This window comes from Harmonia axyridis, chromosome 7 (assembly GCF_914767665.1).
Source record: "Harmonia axyridis chromosome 7, icHarAxyr1.1, whole genome shotgun sequence".
NCBI lineage: Eukaryota > Metazoa > Arthropoda > Insecta > Coleoptera > Coccinellidae > Harmonia > Harmonia axyridis.
Window position 1 is genome coordinate 14,370,022 of NC_059507.1, and position 18,250 is coordinate 14,388,271.

The following is an 18,250-nucleotide window of genomic DNA, read 5'->3' on the forward strand; positions in this document are numbered from 1 at the left end:
TCAGAGAAATCATAATGCTTCTTCTACCTTTGGTAGACTAATGAAGCCTGACTTGTATTATGAAAATATAAATCATAAAAAGGAAAATATAATATTACTAAAAAATTACTATTATATAAATTGAATGAAATATATATAAAATCCACAATTTTCAATGAATTTGAGCTGGAAATGAAATAACAATATCGTGAATTGTTTTCTGTGCTACATAAATTTAGGTGGATGCGCTTAAGAAATGTTAAGAAGTTAAGTTAAGAGTTAAGATATAAAATATGAATTTAATTAAATTTGCACGAAATTCATTCTCAAGTACTTATCATGTATCGGATTAGTGATTCATACACAACAAAAATCAAATGAAAAAAGTAATCTTACAAGTGGTAGTTATGAAAACAAACACCTCCCTAATATTCCTATTGTGTATAGTTCTTATCATCTTTATCATTTGAAAATTTGGTATAATTTTTAGTTTTTATTCCTGTTATTTTCTCGATAATACACATAAAACAATCGATAAGATTATTGAAGTATCCGAACAATATTTAAGCAAAGCATCATCTAAAATTGCCTGAGAAAGGTTAGGATGATTTTCAAATGCATAGGTGAGTGAACCATTCCAAAGTGTCGGTTTCTACCGCAGTTCAAAATTTTTCTAGTTAACAATTCGTACCTATTGTATTGATTTTACCTCAATTTGGTTCAGAGGTTCATGTGGCCCTGAAGATTGGTTTTTTGATAAAGACACGAACTAAGTCCTTTATGTTTTTTGTACTAGCATTCCTTCTGTGCCTGACGGCCGCAGTTAGGACTGAGTATAGTGAGGTTATAGAGTCTGGAGATGGACAATCTAAGCTGGGAATCACATATGTAAAAAATGATGGAATGCTTGTAGATCTCATTGTTGGTAAGTTATGAATAATTCTGAGCTTATTTGTGATGAATATAATTATTAGTTTCTATGAAGATGAACCCTCGGAATCGTGTGAGAAAAAAAAATTGGACCGCCTGAAATGTTTACAATTTACGTTATGTGTACTTCCATTCGTTATCTAGAATTTTAATTGACAACTTATTGGTGCTTTTTTGACATTTTTACTGACTAGTGACGATATTTTGTGAGATTCATTCTTGTTTTATTCCAGGAAATGAGACGAAACTCTCAGGCCATATTGGAAGGAACATACATTTCATACCCAAAGGATGTTCCAACAACCTTTGCTCTTTCACAGACTCCAAGAATTTCACCATATCGATTACAATTCTTCAGGAAAGTTTCAACATCGAATGGTTCAATTTCAACAATTCCATAATAGCTTTCATTGATTGCTTCGACTTGAATTCTACCACTGTGTCATGGTTTGGAGGGCCAGAGACTTTTAACACTTCTTGGCCCATTGAAAAGTTGGAACTACGAACACGACCATTCATTTCTTCGAAATTAGATAATGGAGCAGTTGTTGAACCTTACTGGCTCAATTCCAAAGGAGGTTTGGTATGGGTTAACAGTACAGTTCCTCTTTTTGTTGACCAGAATAATGGATGGAAAGACAAAGTTTGTTTCATGAGTAGAGCTTATGATCCTTATAACCGAACACATGTAAGTAAGATCATAAGATACCAAACCAGGCGTACAAATTTGCTTCCGCTGTTTTTTTTTCCGAAATTCGAGGCTCTATTGTGAAAAACTGGTTATACATTTTACATTTATGATTCAAAGTATTGTCCATCACTGGCCACTATTTTCCTCCATCTTTCGGGCAGCGTACGAATCCCGCGTTGAAAAAACTGGCCATCTTTTGAAGCGATCCACGAATGGATCCAAGTTTCTACTTCTTCATAAGACCGGAAGTGCTGTTCAGCCAGGGATAGTCCGAGGGAGCAACGTTTGTAGAACGGCGGGTGAGGTAGGACGTTTCCAAGTATGTCTTGACCACTTTCGCAACATGGGGTCAAGCATTGTCAAGCTGTGAAATACTTTATCATGTCTCTCGTTGTATTGCGGCCGTTCGTCTTTCAATGCTCGGCTCAAACGCATTAACTGCGTTCGATAACGATCGCCTGTGATTGTTTAAGTCGGTTTTAACAACTCATAATACACTCTGCTCATCTGATCCCACCAAATACTGAGCATGAACTTGGAACCGTGAATATTCGGTTTGGACGTCGACCTGGAAACAATGCCGGGATATCCCGTTTCCCGTTTCTGCGTTTGGAATTATCGTAGTGAACCCATTTTCCGTGTTCAGTCACAATGCGATGCAGAAATCTCTGCCTTGCAAAAAGCTGTTCACAAGCAAATAAACGACGCTCAACATCTCTCGGCTTCAACTCGTACGGCACCCAATTTCCTTATTTCTGAATCATTTCCATGACTTTCAGGCAATTTGAAATGGCTTGTTGCGTCACTCTATAATATCCTGCCAATTCTTGTTGCGTTTGACATGAGTCTTGATCAAGTAATGAATCCAATTCTGTATCTTCGAAAACCTTCTTTCTTCCACCGCCATGCTGATCTTCGACGTCAATATCTCCGTTCTTGAAGCATTGAAATCACTCTCGGCACGTTCTTTCACTAATAGCGGCTACTATGGCAGCTACAAAGATATTTCAGAAATGATCAAAATCTACAGAAACTTTTTCAAGCAGGAACGGAGTGTGATGTTTTCATGATATTTTATTATGATTGCTTCACAAGTCCATATCAAGATGTAAAGTGAATATTCTTTGATGACAATGAACTATATGTGTTGAGTTTGTTGATGTTGCTGTAACTTCACTGAATCAGTATTTGAACAATTCAATGTTTGAATATATGTTGTGTATCCCAAATATTACAATGACCGGCGTATCTTACATAAGCACTTTGTCATCTTATCCTAAATATTACTATTGAGTTTCTGCGACTATAACTTAGTGTTCTTATTTCAATTGAAGAAATTACTTATATTTCATTTTTCAGAATTTCCTGGCGTACAGTATAGCTGCGAAAAACAATTCTAGGGATGCTCATATGTTTGCTGTCCAACATTATTTAGGAAAACCACAGAGTAAGAGGTTGAATACCAAAAATAATTGGATCTCATTCATTTTCATCTATCCTTACAGGTCTTCCTGACACACGAATGGTTCGAGAACCCATTTGGACAACTTGGGGAAAATACAAAGCAGAAATCAATGACAGTAGTGTACGGGACTTCTTGAATGACATATACAGACACGGGTTTACAAAAGGACAAATAGAGATTGATGACAAATGGGAGGTAATTATTTGAAATTATCGATGGACTGAAATGGTTTTGAGTATTTCAGTGCTTCAATTCAGGGTGTTTACCTTAAGGTCGTACCAGCGGCTAGGCCATAGGTCGTTTCCACCTACGACCTTGAGGTTAAGATTTGCTAAGTAATTTTATTTTATCCATCCATATCTTTTTCTCATGTATAAAGCGATCAATTAAAATTAAACAATTACAGGTTTGTTATGGAGATCAAGTATTTGACACAGAGTCAAGGTTCCGTTCAATAAATGAAACTGTTGACCTCATCCACAAACATGGCTTCCGAGCTACTCTATGGACACATCCCTTTGTCAATACAGACTGTTCCACCCCAGTTCGTAATGGTATAAGGCGAGGTGAGTCTTCTTTCATATTTTTGAGCGGTCGTTCCCCGAACCGAAGGCTTTTATCATGCTTATAGTGCCTGTTCAATCGGGTCCGGCCGTGAAATCGATGATACTCGAGCAGAACAATGTAGAAACTTGAAATTTCAAGGTCCAGACCTATTTTCAAAGAAGTACTGCACCAGACGAAATTGTACGCCATACAGTGACTCTTTGTGGTTTTTATGGCCTCTCAGCAGTTACATGAGGATGTTCTTAGTCCCATTATGCGACCATTTTTCTCGTTTGCATAGCCACCCAATGAAAATATGCTTCGTCGCTAATAGTATATTATAAAAGAAGTTGAAGAATGGGCTCCTAATCCAACACGAAAGAGAAATTTGTTGAAATGAGTGTTAGAATTGCCTTCTGCAACGAGCATTAGACGATATTTTCTCTATTTCACTCAAGTTTTGTGAAATATTGTCGAAATTCAACGCAAAATTCAGATTATACATCCTAGTGACTTTTGTATTGTATCTTGGCACTTGGTGTGACTGTTTCGAAAATTGACAGATTACGGAATTTGAATTTAAGTCGTACTGTTCTAATTTTGAAATAATTCATAAATACGCATTAAATTCGTGAATTATGTCTGACGAAATCGATTTAACAATACCAGAATTAAGAGAAATTGCAAATAATGTTGCAAATCATTTCACTATGTCCAAATTATATTATATTGACAATTGAAGTGTGTTGAAATTTGATAGAATCGGAAGTCAGTGTAGATAACCACGAAGCGAAAAATTTAACTGGCAACAATGCTGAGTTAATGAGTTAAATACATCACTTTTTTAGTAATGTAATAAACTCATTACGATACTGAAATGGACGAAAATTTTATGCGAAATATCTTCATCCAAAAGTTGTTGTTCAAGCACCCAATCAGCATATGGTCTACGCATTCCATGGTCAGCTAGCTTTAGTTCTTGTGTCAACTGTACCTCATGAGGATGTAGATGCAGGAATGGATAAACATCGATCTGCTTCAACACTTGCTTTACAGCAGCAATAGTCGAGCATGCATTTCGATAATGTATGGAACTTGATACATTAGTAACAGATCCAGTCTCCTCGAATTCTTTTACTTATCTTACCAATAGTAGGTTGAGATGGACCATTATGTCAACCATAATATGCCCCTAGTACACTAAACGACTTACTGCAGAATCATTATTTCTGTTTAATTGACATATCCTTTCTTTTATAGGTATCTTCGTCAACAGTTCAACTGGCAACCCAGTAACTTCATGGTGGAATGGCAATTCATCTTACGTTATAGATTTCACTAATCCGCATGGTTCAGATTGGTTCGTGGACAGACTTTTGAGAATCCATAATCTTCATGGCATTGATGGTTTCAAATGCGATGCTGGTGAAAACGATTGGCTTCCAAATGTGAGTACTACCTATTCCATTTTACTTCTTCAGTTTTTCTTTATTTTCATCTTCAGTTATTCTTCTTCCTATTAACCTATTCAAAAGAAATCAGTGATATAGCGTAGATTTAGATAGAGATTTAAGGTACTTATATTGAACCGCAATCTAATGGTCATCAGAGCAGTTCTTGCCATTAATCATCCAAGACTACAGCTTGCCTTTCAATTCCAGAGTTCTAAAGAACTCCAGTATCTCGGATGGCTTTAGGAACGTTACCTTCTTACTTCTACAAGTCACCAGTTGATCCGGTGTTTCTACCTCCTACCCCCAGAATCTGCACTCGTCATCCTCATGATGTGCTATCTTGAGGCAACAATGCCCTATAAGGAATACAGTGAAGAGGTGTAGCATATTCTTGTTGAGATCCAGATACTTCTTAGATCTCGCAGTTTCAAAGTTCCGAAGAAACTTTTTGGATAAGCCTAATTGAAAGTTATATTATTTGAGAAAAACGTTGTACAAACCGAGAGGAAGGATACAGCATAGATGCCAAAGCTTGGGTTTAGGCATGTAAATACAGGAAACATGAAATATTCTTCGTACTTAAAATTCGAAACTGAAACCGAGAATCATTCGAATAGATCTTATTCAATATCATATAAATTTTCAATAAATATCATTGTGTATTTGAATAATCCGATAAGGTCAAGCTAAGCATGTTGGGAACACTTAAGAATTGCGTAGAAAATCCCTCCATCTATGTAAATCACTCTGAAATTTCAGCTTACAGGTTTTTTATGTTTTAAAAAAATGATATTTTCAGAAACCAATCTTCAATACAACCTATGATGACGAACCAAATTCTTGGACTAGGCTTTATCTGACAGCGTGTTCACAGCTTGGAGGTCTTGTTGAAGTCAGATCAGGATTCAGGTGAAAAGAAGTGAATATATTTCATCGAACACCTAAATACAAGTCCTCTTTTACAGGACCCAAAATCTGCAAGTGTTCGTAAGAATGCTTGATAAAGATTCAGTTTGGGGTAATAATAATGGTTTGAGATCGTTGGTTCATTCCTTGCTCCAGTTCAATATGATTGGATACACCTTGTAAGTCTTACTAATTTCACTTGAGGTGAATCATCAATTGTTTTTCTGTTTCTAGTGTTCTACCCGATTTGATTGGTGGAAATGGTTATAATGGTAATATTCCGACACCTGAACTCTTGGTAAGATGGACCCAAGCCAATACATTCATGCCAGCTATGCAGTTCAGTTACTTGCCATGGGAATTAGCTGATGCTTCGGTGAGTTCACCAAACAACCTCAAATTTTGAGTTTTGTCCTAGAAAAATACGAATCAAAACAAATTTATTACAATCAATTAACCTTTTGATAAATACAATGAAGGTGTAGGGAATCTATCGATTCCTTCGAAAATATTCTAAGTCCGAGAACTGAAGAATTCAGTGTACAAACTTAGGATTATCAAAGCCACACCCCTAAGGGATCCGTAGAAAGGCTTTGCTAACGGTCGAATGGAAAACAGCCTGAATGCCCATAAAACTCGGCATTTCAGGGCGAATAATTCAATTGAGTTCACAACAGTCTACAACTACAACATATGTTCAACACTTGCACCGACAACGAGAAGATTAAAGATTTTCATATATGTTCCGGAGACCGACGAAAAAGTACCTGCAACGACCCAAGTGACCAGCGACACTAAGAATCGATTAGACAAATTATCATCTTCTTCACACATATTTAGTGGGTTGTAAATAAATTGAATAAGTGTTTTTATCCCATTCTGTTATTTCCCTAAATTGTCCTTGGCCGTGAACTACTTTAGTCACAGTATAAGGACCACAACCCACAAAGGTTACAGTAGGCTCTGACACAATCAAGTGAAAATATAGAGTGGGCTACGGCTAGCTTACACAATCAAAAAAAAAGTTTTATATGTATATTTTGATCACGACAAAATTGCAGTTAAAAGAATTGGAAGAGCGCAAATCTCCTGACTCTTATATTTCCATCAACTCTTTCATGTCATGTTTTTTAGCAGGCTTTTCAAGCAAGACGAGATAAAATATCTGTATATTTTTCAGTTCAATGCAACAGAAATTGTTAGAAATTTCACGGATCTCCACGAGAAGTATGCTGATATAATCGTTGACGCAATGAGGAATTCAACACTAAAAGGTACTCCAGTGAATCCTCCAATTTGGTGGATTGATCCAACAGATCCTGTTGCTCTTAGAGTAGATGATGGTGAGTTTCTATCGATTGAATCAAGAGATTCAACTTCAAAAAATACCTTTTTTTAGAGTTTCTGCTGGGTGAAAAGATACTAGTTGCTCCTGTTTTGGATCAAGGTGCGAGATCAAGGGACGTTTACCTGCCAAGAGGTAGATGGTTAGATGGAAACAACCACACTGTATATGCAGGAAGGAGGACTTTGAAACGATATGCCGCCCCTATTAATGTACTGCCCTTCTTTATACGACTGTAAAATTGAAGGTTTTATATATTTTTTATTTCACCATGAGCATTGCAATTCGTCTGTAATACTTAAAATTGTATAAGATTCTGAGCAATCGATAAATCATTCAAAATCTAAGGTGGAACAAAAAATGAACTCAGTTTGAAAATATATATGATTCGATCGTGATATTAAACGTAATATTATTCCATTGTAAATTTTGAAAATGTAATTATATCTCATTTGAATAAAATATTTATTGAATCAAATTTAGTATCACTCAAGGGGAATAATATTCCTTCACGTTTTTTCATCTCTTTTCGAATTGATACGATAAATAGAATGAGACCGATTTCCAGTTTAATTGAGATAATTTTTTAGCGAGTCTTTCTGGAGCCAAATTTTATTTCATCCCGAGATCGCTTTTGGACTCTTCAGTTAGGCAATCCAGCGATCTCTGTGAAAGATACCCTCCCTAACCATCGTGGAGAGGTGACTCTGCTACAACACAGCGACACCCATAACGCCACCTCACGGGCAGACAGAGTCACTACAATTTAAACACTCACATATAACTGTAAGAAATTAATTTCTTGAAATACTCGTCATATATTCAGACATGAATTTTTGAATATTGTTATCTCAATATGTATGACTAAAAATTGTGAACATAAAAATTTTTGGGTAAGAACGAAATAATTAGAGATCGCTTGATTTTGGAAAAATCAGTGAAAATTGAATTTCTTCACAAAAATCGTTATATCTCCTAAAATATCTGTTACAGACCCCACAAATAAAAACGTTTTTCGAAAATGGAATTATGATATAGAACATGAGCTTTCAGGTCCGTATCATGAGTCCAGAAGAAAATACAGCCTCGAGAAAAATTACAGAATTTTTCTTCAAAAATTTATGTTTATTATCAATTATTTCTGAAATAATGTTCAAATCGCCCAACTTCAAGCATTATATCGATTGAAAGAAAGGTATAAACTTTCCATGAAAGAACTTTCACCTTTTTTGATTTTTTAATGTATTTGAGTGAAATTTTTGGACATAAAAATTTTTGGGTGAGAACGGAATTTGGATAATTAGAGATCGCTCATTTCCACACCATTCTCCGATTTTTCGTAGAACTCACGTTTGGGAGAAAACTAGACTCGAAATTTCGGAAAAATCAGTAAAAATTGAATTTCTTCACAAAAATTGTTATATCTCCTAAAATATCTGTTACAGACCCCTCAAATAAAAACGTTTTGCGAAAATGGAATTATGATCTAGAACATGATGAGCTTTCAGGTCCGTATCTTTAGTCCAGAAGAAAATAAAGTTTCGGGAAAAATTACCTAATTTTTCTTTAAAATTTCAGTTTATTACCAATAATTTCTGAATTAATGTTTTAATCGCCCAACTTCAAGCATTTTCGTGGTCTACGTAATTATATCGATCGAAAGAAAGGTATAAACTTTCCATGGAAGAACTTTTACTTTTTTTGATTTTTTAAGGTCTAGGTATAACGTAGACATATGTATACAAAATGCACTGCTCAAACTTCTCAAGTCTCAAGTGACCTGATTTTTTATTTCATGAGCTACCAACTCGTTTTTACCGACATTAAGAAATTATGAACTTTATGAGCTTTAGTGAATGATGTTTACAATATTCCTCTCGCCCAATGCATACGGAATGATAGTTTATCCAACAAAATGAATTAATGTTATCTAGTTATTTATGGGTATTAGTTGAATTGATCTTTAGCATGGAGGTCATGAAATCAGCTGAACCTAAAAAGACTCGTTATTATAAAATTATTTACAACCTTCACCGTTGTTTTTATCTATCTAGCGATGCTTAAAATGCGATTTTTGTTTAATATTTCCAATAAGGTTGAAATGTTGTCTGTACAGGGTGGGCCAAATTGAATACTTTCGAATGGGAAGTCCTATTTCTATACCAACTAGATAAACAAAAACATTTTCGAAAAACACCCTCTAACTATGTAACGGTGATAGCTATAGAGTTGCGGTTTTTCGCCAAGTTTCGTATGAAAATTGAACAACAGACACCGACATCTGTTTTCGTCAATCTAGTATAGAATTAGGACTTCCCATTCAAAAGTATCCAATTTGGCCCTCCCTTTATATATAAAATAACCATTTACAAGCTTGGCGAATTGATAAATCCATTCAAAATTCAAAATTTTTCTGTTATAGCTTTGAATTTGCGGAAACAGATGTTTTTTTCATCAATTATCTGTTATCTTCCTTGAATGAATAACAAAATTATTGATTCGAACGAAATAAGGGTGAATAGAGAATGTATATCTGTTCAATAATACTAGAGTTCAAGGAAACCTATTTCCTTTGTTAATTCATTCAATATCATGACTGAATATGTACAGTCATATCATACTACCATGGACAGCATCTGTTCAAATAAGTATGTTGGTTGCAAAAGTTTTCAAGAGGAATGTATCAATAAATGAGAAGCAATTTTACTTTTGCAATCTTATTTCTCGATCACTGAAGACTGCTGCAGTAATTTGGTAGAAACTATTGCATAATTACCTTGACACCGTGATGGCATAATGTGAGTCAAGTTGGTGATTAAATCAGTGGCGTTGGCGATATTCTGCTGATGGGTGCGCTTGAACAAATACTGAATATTTCAAACAAAGTAGATATTATTGTTTATATCCCATGGAATACCTCAATTTGTTCAAAAGTCTGAAAATAAATATCATATATGATGGTTGCAAACAGATTTGGAGAATTCGGAATCAAAATTTCATCCAAGATACCTATGAAACAATACCATAAAAATATTAGAAATGATAAAGAACTGGAATCACGTTGCGAAATTCTATAAGATTCTTCCAGAATTTTTGGTTCATATGTTTACAAATATATCCTCTGAATTACCTATAAAATTTAGATTTCCTATAGGTAATTGAAAAGAAAACAAATTTAGAATAAATATCCATTCGAATTCAGCCTTAAAAATCAAATTTATTATATTTCACTATTAGTTTTGTTCTTCTATTTATATGCTTTCTCCTTTCATTCTCTTCTTTTATTCACTTTTGGTGACAAATAATAAAACTTAAATATTAAAAAGTACCAACATATTTGTGTTTCTATACATCATCTTATAATATCAAATAATATAAACAAAATGAATTTAACGTAAACTAAATGCTCCCAGGAATCTTGGACCCCCCCCTTAAAAAAATCCCGGGCTCCTCCTTGTCCCCCCTATTCTTGTTGTTGGAATAACCAGTGAAGGACCAATACCAATATTTTATCGAATTATGGAATTCGAATGAAGTAGAATTTCTTTTGCGCCGCCCCTGTTCCGTAGATTTCTTAGGTACATTGAATATAATCATTATGGACTAAACCAGAAAATTGAAGTAAACATCAATCAGTGTCCAAACCATATAGACCTATTGTTTAAATTATACCAGTTCTATCAAAAATGGGTGTTTTTGGATTGAGACTTACCGCTAGTGTTGTAGTTATAATAACTGCAGTTGTGCTGTTGAGGAGAAGAGAAAAGGAAAACGTTGTGGTGAGTTTTGTTTATAATTAAGTTGTTGTCAGTGGAGAAAGAAATATGAATTTATAATAGTTTCTTTACATTCTTACTCCTTATGAAACAGATACTTATTACCACTAGTTAATCATTCTAGATATAACAAAAAACCATAAGAGTTTTGAAGTTAATTTGCAGCAGTAGCGAATTTTTGAAAATTTTTCTTTACATAGTAAATACTACAGAAATAATTAACTCGTGAAAAGAGGAATTTTTTCTTCATTCGATTTCATTTAAGTGTAAGTAGAGAGGCTATTTCATTATTTGTTAATTCAGGTCCAGAATGTTTTGAGCGCTCGAAAAAAATTCTTTTTTAAACGTTCTTTATACATGAATGAATTTAATTCATTTTTCTTTTTGAACCACCGAATTCATAGACCAATGCAGAAAAATGAGGAAAGTACTGACCTAACATTAGAAGGTTTTGAGCGCTCATTGCAACTTTGGAGATCCCATAGTTCTTTATTCATAAATATATATGTTGTCTTCAAGTGTGCAATCGTTGCTTTAATGAACGAGCCCCAAAAGGTCATAACTTCACATCAGCGATTTTCTAATTTTTTTTCTGTGAAATTGTGTGTTATTTTAGTCCCTTCATGAACAGTCTCCATTCTTGTATCCTTTTTATACTTCCCTGTTCTTATGATGTGATCAGCTCATTATTTCTCGCAAAGCTTAAAATTGTTATTTCATATGAACACTCAAAATCTCAACTTCATCGGTCACGAGAATATTGGGCAATTTTTTGTCAATTTTCTCCTTGAACCTATCTTTTGGTAGCATTTCCCAGACCAGAAATAGAAAATAAGATATTTTTTATTTATTTAAACCATTTAATCTAGAAATACAATTTTTTATTGGTTACTCGTAATTGGAATCATCAACAGAAAAACTCTCAATAATTTTTCTAATTGAACAGCTCGTAATTGACTGGAAAAGTAATTTATTACATCAGATATAAAAGAAACACGAAAAATAATTATCATGAATAAATTAAAAACAAATCATTAACTGGGCATGCAATGAACCATAGTTTCATCTAAATGAAGACATAATTCTTGTTAAAATACTGTTTTTCTGTTTCCAGTTCAGTACTTGTACATGCTTTTGCTTCGTAATTCACTAGGTATATAAAAAACCTATTGTATTGCTGTATTGTTGAATAAATTATATTTTAAATTCATCGTAACTTAAACAAGAGGAGTTATTAACATAATTGAACCTATCCATCAAATTCAATATTGGAGAAAGGTCAAATGATACAATTAAAAAAAAGCCTACATCAAGCCAATTGTTGAAATCATGAACAGATTTTGGGTTACAGATTTAACTCACAATCTACCTCATATCAAAAATATATAAAAAAAATGATTTAAATTAATTCAAGTTGGCACAACTGTAATCTATACTTGAACGTAGTTTCAGCGTCATTTTTAGTTTGTTTGCTGCGCTTCATCTTAATAGTTCACATATTATTTTTCGATTCCTGGCTGAATGAAAATATCGTATAATGAAAGTGTTCTGAATTTTGCATTGCAAATCGAATTTCCTGAGCCAAAAACAATGAAAACATTTTTTGGAGGGACCTTACGTGGGGATAGGTATAGGATTGAATTGAATTTATGCTTCATTGATCAACTGTTATATACATGATTTGGAGTAATAATTTTTATAGTTTGAATATTATGTATGATATATTTGATATATTATATATATTTTTCAATAAATTAGTATCGAAGGTACTGTTTCTCACACTCATTCTTTCAATGTTTTTCAAAATAAGTTTGGAGAGTATGGAATAATTTATAATTGAAACATTTAAAATGAAATTCCTACTTCACTCATTAAAGTTAATTTGCATACATTGATTACCTGCTCTAAAATTCCAGTTATCATCAATTAATGAAAGTGGTTATGAAGGTCAACTTCATCATACAATAACAGAAGATGGATATATTTTGGGCCTTCATAGAATACTCAAACAAGAAGAAGAAGAAGCAGAACAAAGTACAAAGCAACCTAAAGAACGTTATCCAATTCTTTTCGTACATGGTTTGGAATCTTCTGCGATTGACTGGATTCATTTCCAAGGAAAAAATTCACTTCCTTATTTATTACTGGAAGAGGGCTACGATGTTTGGCTTGGAAATGTTAGAGGAACTCAAGCTTCCTTCAATCATACTTCCGTGGACCCGTATGAAGATCCTGAAAAATTCTGGGATACGAGGTGATGATATGTTGAAGTTATTTTTTTCACCAATTCTGTGTTAAGTCAGTTGGTTGAATGTAGTGTGATTTTATGATTATCATAACTCATTTGGATACTCAACAGGTCAGTACATTCAAATTTCAAATTATCCATCTATTTCAGCATTCACGAGATAGGTTACTACGATCTGCCTGCGATGGTAGACTACGTCCTAGAAACAAGTAAAAGTGAAAAACTATTTTATGTTGGAATATCTCAAGGAGAGGCTACTTTCCTCATTATGGCTTCCTCACGACCAGAATATAATAAGAAGATACAGCTCGCTTTGCTTACATCGCCTAGTTCACACTTAAGGCACTCAGACAATATAGTTCTGAAATCTCTGGGATCTGTATGGCCAGTTCTGCAAGTAAGTAGGAATAAACATGAGTGATAGAGAGAACGAGACTGAGGACTTATACTTACACTACTTATATATTTATTTAATCTTTAAGTTGGAGGATTTGAAAATCAGTCTTCAAGCATTATAAATAATGAAGCAGAATATTATGATGATTTATTGAAGAATTGAAACGTATAAGCATCTTTAGCTTAAAAGATGTAAGCATTGATCTATAGTATAATACTCCACATTTATCAACCAATCTGGGAATTGTTTTTTTTTGGCATCCATTCTTGGGTTCCGGGGGGCCCAAATCTGGGGTCACGGAGTCCTAGTCATGTTTCATATGAACGTGGTGCTATTTTCTGGTAACCTATATCGAGTTCCATTCCTTGTGCCCCTCAGATAGTTGGGACCCCTGACAGAGTTTGGGGCCCTATTCGTTGTGACCCCATATACAACTTTTTGAGGGACACAAGTAATGAGGGCCCAGAGAAGATCACAAGAAACATAAAGGCTACATATAAGTATATGGAAGCACAACAAATGGACCTCCAAACTCCGTCCAGTGTCCCAACTATCTGAGGGGTACAAGGAATGGCACCCGAGCGGGGACACCCGAAAAAAGCCCCCATTTCACGTGAAAAATGACTAGGGCTCCATCCCTGGGGGTTCCGGGGCCCACGGGTCCCGAGGATGGGGCACCCAGCTTGGTGAAGCTGAGTTTGGGAAGTTTTCGAGAAGAAAGAAAATGTATTCAAAATTTTGCCATCTTATTGATACACGCGTCATAGCAAATTTGTAGCGATTGCCATTCATTAAAATTACATCAATTTATTCACCTCATTTCAGTTGGGAGCAAGAGTTGTAGGACTACATACAGTACCTGGAAGACAACTTTTTGGAACGATATGTCAGTACGAAATATTTTCATTAGTCTGCAGTAAATTATACGACCCTTTCACTGGGTACTCAGATATAGAACAATCAGAATCAGTGAGTTTATTTCTTATATCATAATGATAATATAAGATAATATCATTTTTCATAATGATATACCTATCTATTATATTGATTTTTCAGCCTATCAATTTTCTTTTCAGTTGACGGTAGCGAAAATGTTCGAAGTTTATCCAGTTAAATCTTCTATGAAGCAGCTTTTGCATTATCTCCAAATGTATAATTCAGGTGAGCAAATAACCATTTTATCAACTTGTACATAAAGTGTTCCTCTTTAGGATGTTTCATTTTGATATTAAAAAAAAACGAGTATATTTTGAGAGAAATCAATGGATGTTTATTTCATTTTAAATTACTAGGGATGTATGCCGATGCAGAACGATATCAGCCAAATGGCCACCATATAAGTATGACTACTGTTGCAGGACCATAGCTTTTTCATTAAATTTTCTATGAGAAATTCGCACATTTGAGGCTGTAAGACCTCGATAACTTCACGAATTACATCTTTTGGGTCTTAAATCGATTGTAGAGCATTGGCATGGACCTTATCTTTTTCCTTGCTCCAGACGAAAAAGTCTAAAGGTGTTAAATCACATGTTCTGGAAACTTTATTTGACAAATTGCAAATATAGATTGGAAATTATTGGAAATCAATCAATCAATAAGTTTATAAATAAACAAAGAAAACAAATGAAATTTGGAGAAAAATCAATGAACACAGGTTTTCTACAACGACCTTAAATATTATTATTATTATTAGATAGAATAAGAGTCGAGGTAATGAACCTATAAACTCAATACAATATATGAAAGTATTTAAAAAAAAATATGCCTTAGTTTTGCGAACTGATGATTTTTATGTATTGTTGAAGAGTGTATCGTTTCATTTTTTGTAATGGCGTAGTTTAAACTTGTCTAATGCCAAAAGATTATAGCTTCAAAATCGGAAGCTACCCAGCAATTCAAAATGAAACCTTTTATTGGAGAACCCAATACTCAATCAGGTACAGAAAAAGTATACATTTTATAACTTCATTAGGAAAAAAATTACAATAATAGAAGATCTTTATAAACGATCATTACATGGAAGTGGCCTTTAAAATGTTCTCTTACAACTTATACCAATACTGAAAACTGTCCGACATAAAATCTCCGAATTGACAATCATGAATTGTGCATTTCAATTCTCATTCAAATTTTATGAACTCACTTTGTATTCACATTTCACATTGACGTGGAAAGTAAATTAAAAATACAGACAAGGCCACAACACAACTTCAACATATTGTTGATTAACTGTATATTTTTCGTAATAATATTGTGATTTTCTTCAACTGAAATACTGAATTATATATTTTAACAGATTGATTGGCCATATTGATTTTGTTTCATAAGCAGATATTTCATCTCATATTTATTTCTAACTATTGCTCTTCATTAGTTTACCAATAATTCACATTTCTTATTTCAGGTATATTCAGGAGATTTGATTATGGACCTGAGGAAAATCTGAAGAAATATGGCATAAGAGACCCTCCAGAATATGATCTCAATAATGTAACTGCCCCTGTTTCGTATTTTTGGGGCGAGAATGATTGTTGGTCGCGACCAAAGGTATTTAACACTTAAGTCTTTTATAATTTCCTATTATTCATTGGATTGTTTCTCTGAACCTCATTGTTTTCGATGATAAATCAATTGAAGAAAAAATTCACAAAGATTTAAATTCTTTACCAATTGTCTTATAATATCAATCGAAAGATGAGAGTGTTCGATAATAATTGGTAACAGAATTTATTTTTTGAAAGTTGTTGATAAATTTCATAGAACATAGCTACTCGAAATGAAAAAATCAATACCTGATACCCTAAATTTTTTTTTACAGGATGTTGAAGAAATCGAAAAGAAATTGCCAAATATGGTTTTGAATTATCGAGTACCACATAAAGCCTTCAATCATTATGATGTGTTTATGGCTAAAGACGCAAAAATATTGGCTTATGAAAAAATGATTGAAACCATAATTCATCACAGTCATGATAAATCCTGATTTCGGAAAAAATAAGAATTGTTTGTAGAATTCTTTTTGCCTGCATAGGTCTATGGTGATATGAAAATGGGCTGTTGAAGATTTAAGTTATGAGAGATGTTATTGTGATATAGTTAAAATAAGAAATTATTTTGTGAATCAAGAAATAATAATTACTGAAAATATTCGTATTCACGAATATTTGAGAAGCTATATTGTTTACATTGAATATTTCATTTCAATTAAGAAAATAATTATATATTCATCAATTAATGTAATAACATAGTGGACTTTGAAATGTTCTTTACTACTTTCTACGTATACCGTGATCATTCCATATGATGAAATTTCGAACTTAGCAATCAAAACTTGTGTGCTCTCCATTCTGATTTTTTGTGAACTTTTGATTTCAAACTCGATATACCTAATAAGATCCAAATTGAAAATAGTTCGTCAATAGTAGGTTCCTACGAGGTTACAATTATTACAAAAATTTAAATACAGATACAAAGTCATATAACTGTTTGAATTGTATAGAAAAAAAATAGGAATATCAAATAAAATTCAGTTTGAATGAATATGAAATTGTAGAATAATCTAGCTTTTTCTCTGAAAGACAAAGGATCGATTTGTGCAATATAGGTAACTATGATATTTAAAATTATGTGTGAATTTTAATAAAGATAAATAAATAAAATAGATAATATAGACTCAGGAGATAGTTGACAATATATTTGAATTTTGTGATTGAGATAAATACATAATATAGACTTAGGAGATATTTGAAAATATATTTCAATTTTGCGATTGAGAGTCAGTATTAGTGACATCTATTGTTGAATAGGCGAAACCCACAATCAGAATGTTATCTGTAGCATCGAAACTATTGGAGTTTTTTGAAACAATGAATTATCTCATTTCTCTTCAGATGAGATTTTAAGTAATTAAACCAGAATACCTTCTGTTATATCTTTTTAAATTTCTATAAATGAAGAAATCTCCCGAAACGGAATCTACTCTACAACAAGTTGTCTGTTTACTCTCCAGATGGCGGGAAATACCAATTTCATGAGTTAAAATGTGATATCGCATTAATGAATAAAGCAGAATCGTCAGTCGATGCCTACAAAAAAACAGAATTGTAAACATTTGCCTCTCCTACTTCTGTTTGTTACAGTGTACCCCTATTAGAGTTGCACAAGTTTGACTTGAATGTTTGAAATTGACTTGAGTTTGACTTGAAATTGAGTCAAACTCAAGTCAATCTTCCTGAAAAATAATTCTAGTAAAATCAACTCGACAATGGTTGCTGGTTAAAAAATTCAAACTGTTTGTCGAATTAATTTTGAAGAGTTTAAAAAATAATTCATTTAGTGAATTTATGTTAAATTTAAGTACCTACTACAGATACATTTATTTAGAACAAAACGAAAATACATTATTTTAATATTTTTCTTAATTAACTCCAACTTGTCACCTCAAAATTCTTCTTGAAAAGTGAAGTTCCAACTTCTTAGAAATTGAGTAAAACCTGTGAAAGCAACAATA

At 33.4% G+C, this 18,250-nt stretch overlaps 2 protein-coding genes across 2 annotated transcripts; both read left to right on the plus strand.

Moving 5' to 3' along the window:
- The first annotated feature begins 466 nt into the window (after positions 1-466).
- On the plus strand, positions 467-7,789 carry LOC123684420 (myogenesis-regulating glycosidase). The gene is made up of 12 exons (XM_045623679.1): positions 467-602; positions 776-904; positions 1,143-1,597; positions 2,960-3,047; positions 3,106-3,260; positions 3,472-3,631; positions 4,872-5,059; positions 5,865-5,974; positions 6,031-6,150; positions 6,206-6,347; positions 7,152-7,314; positions 7,371-7,789. The coding sequence occupies exons 1-12, from the start codon at positions 584-586 to the stop codon at positions 7,553-7,555; spliced, it is 1,914 nt and encodes a 637-aa protein (XP_045479635.1). The 5' UTR covers positions 467-583; the 3' UTR covers positions 7,556-7,789.
- A 3,066-nt stretch (positions 7,790-10,855) lies between these two features.
- LOC123684494 (lipase 1-like) lies at positions 10,856-17,433 on the plus strand. Its single transcript, XM_045623780.1, has 7 exons — positions 10,856-11,095; positions 13,009-13,346; positions 13,491-13,737; positions 14,563-14,706; positions 14,814-14,898; positions 16,145-16,287; positions 16,559-17,433. Exons 1-7 carry the CDS (start codon positions 11,003-11,005, stop codon positions 16,721-16,723), a joined length of 1,215 nt encoding a protein of 404 aa, XP_045479736.1. The 5' UTR covers positions 10,856-11,002; the 3' UTR covers positions 16,724-17,433.
- Positions 17,434-18,250: the final 817 nt, after the last annotated feature.

Excerpts from the sequence above, each read along its gene's own strand:
- LOC123684420 (XM_045623679.1), top strand. Across the intron at positions 1,598-2,959 it reads ATCCTTATAACCGAACACAT|AATTTCCTGGCGTACAGTAT; the intron begins GTAAGTAAGATC and ends TTCATTTTTCAG. Across the intron at positions 7,315-7,370 it reads TGCTCTTAGAGTAGATGATG|AGTTTCTGCTGGGTGAAAAG; the intron begins GTGAGTTTCTAT and ends ACCTTTTTTTAG.
- LOC123684494 (XM_045623780.1), top strand. The coding sequence starts at position 11,003 with ATGGGTGTTTTTGGATTGAGACTTACCGCTAGTGTTGTAGTTATAATA. Across the intron at positions 13,347-13,490 it reads GAAAAATTCTGGGATACGAG|CATTCACGAGATAGGTTACT; the intron begins GTGATGATATGT and ends CATCTATTTCAG. Across the intron at positions 13,738-14,562 it reads CTGTATGGCCAGTTCTGCAA|TTGGGAGCAAGAGTTGTAGG; the intron begins GTAAGTAGGAAT and ends ACCTCATTTCAG.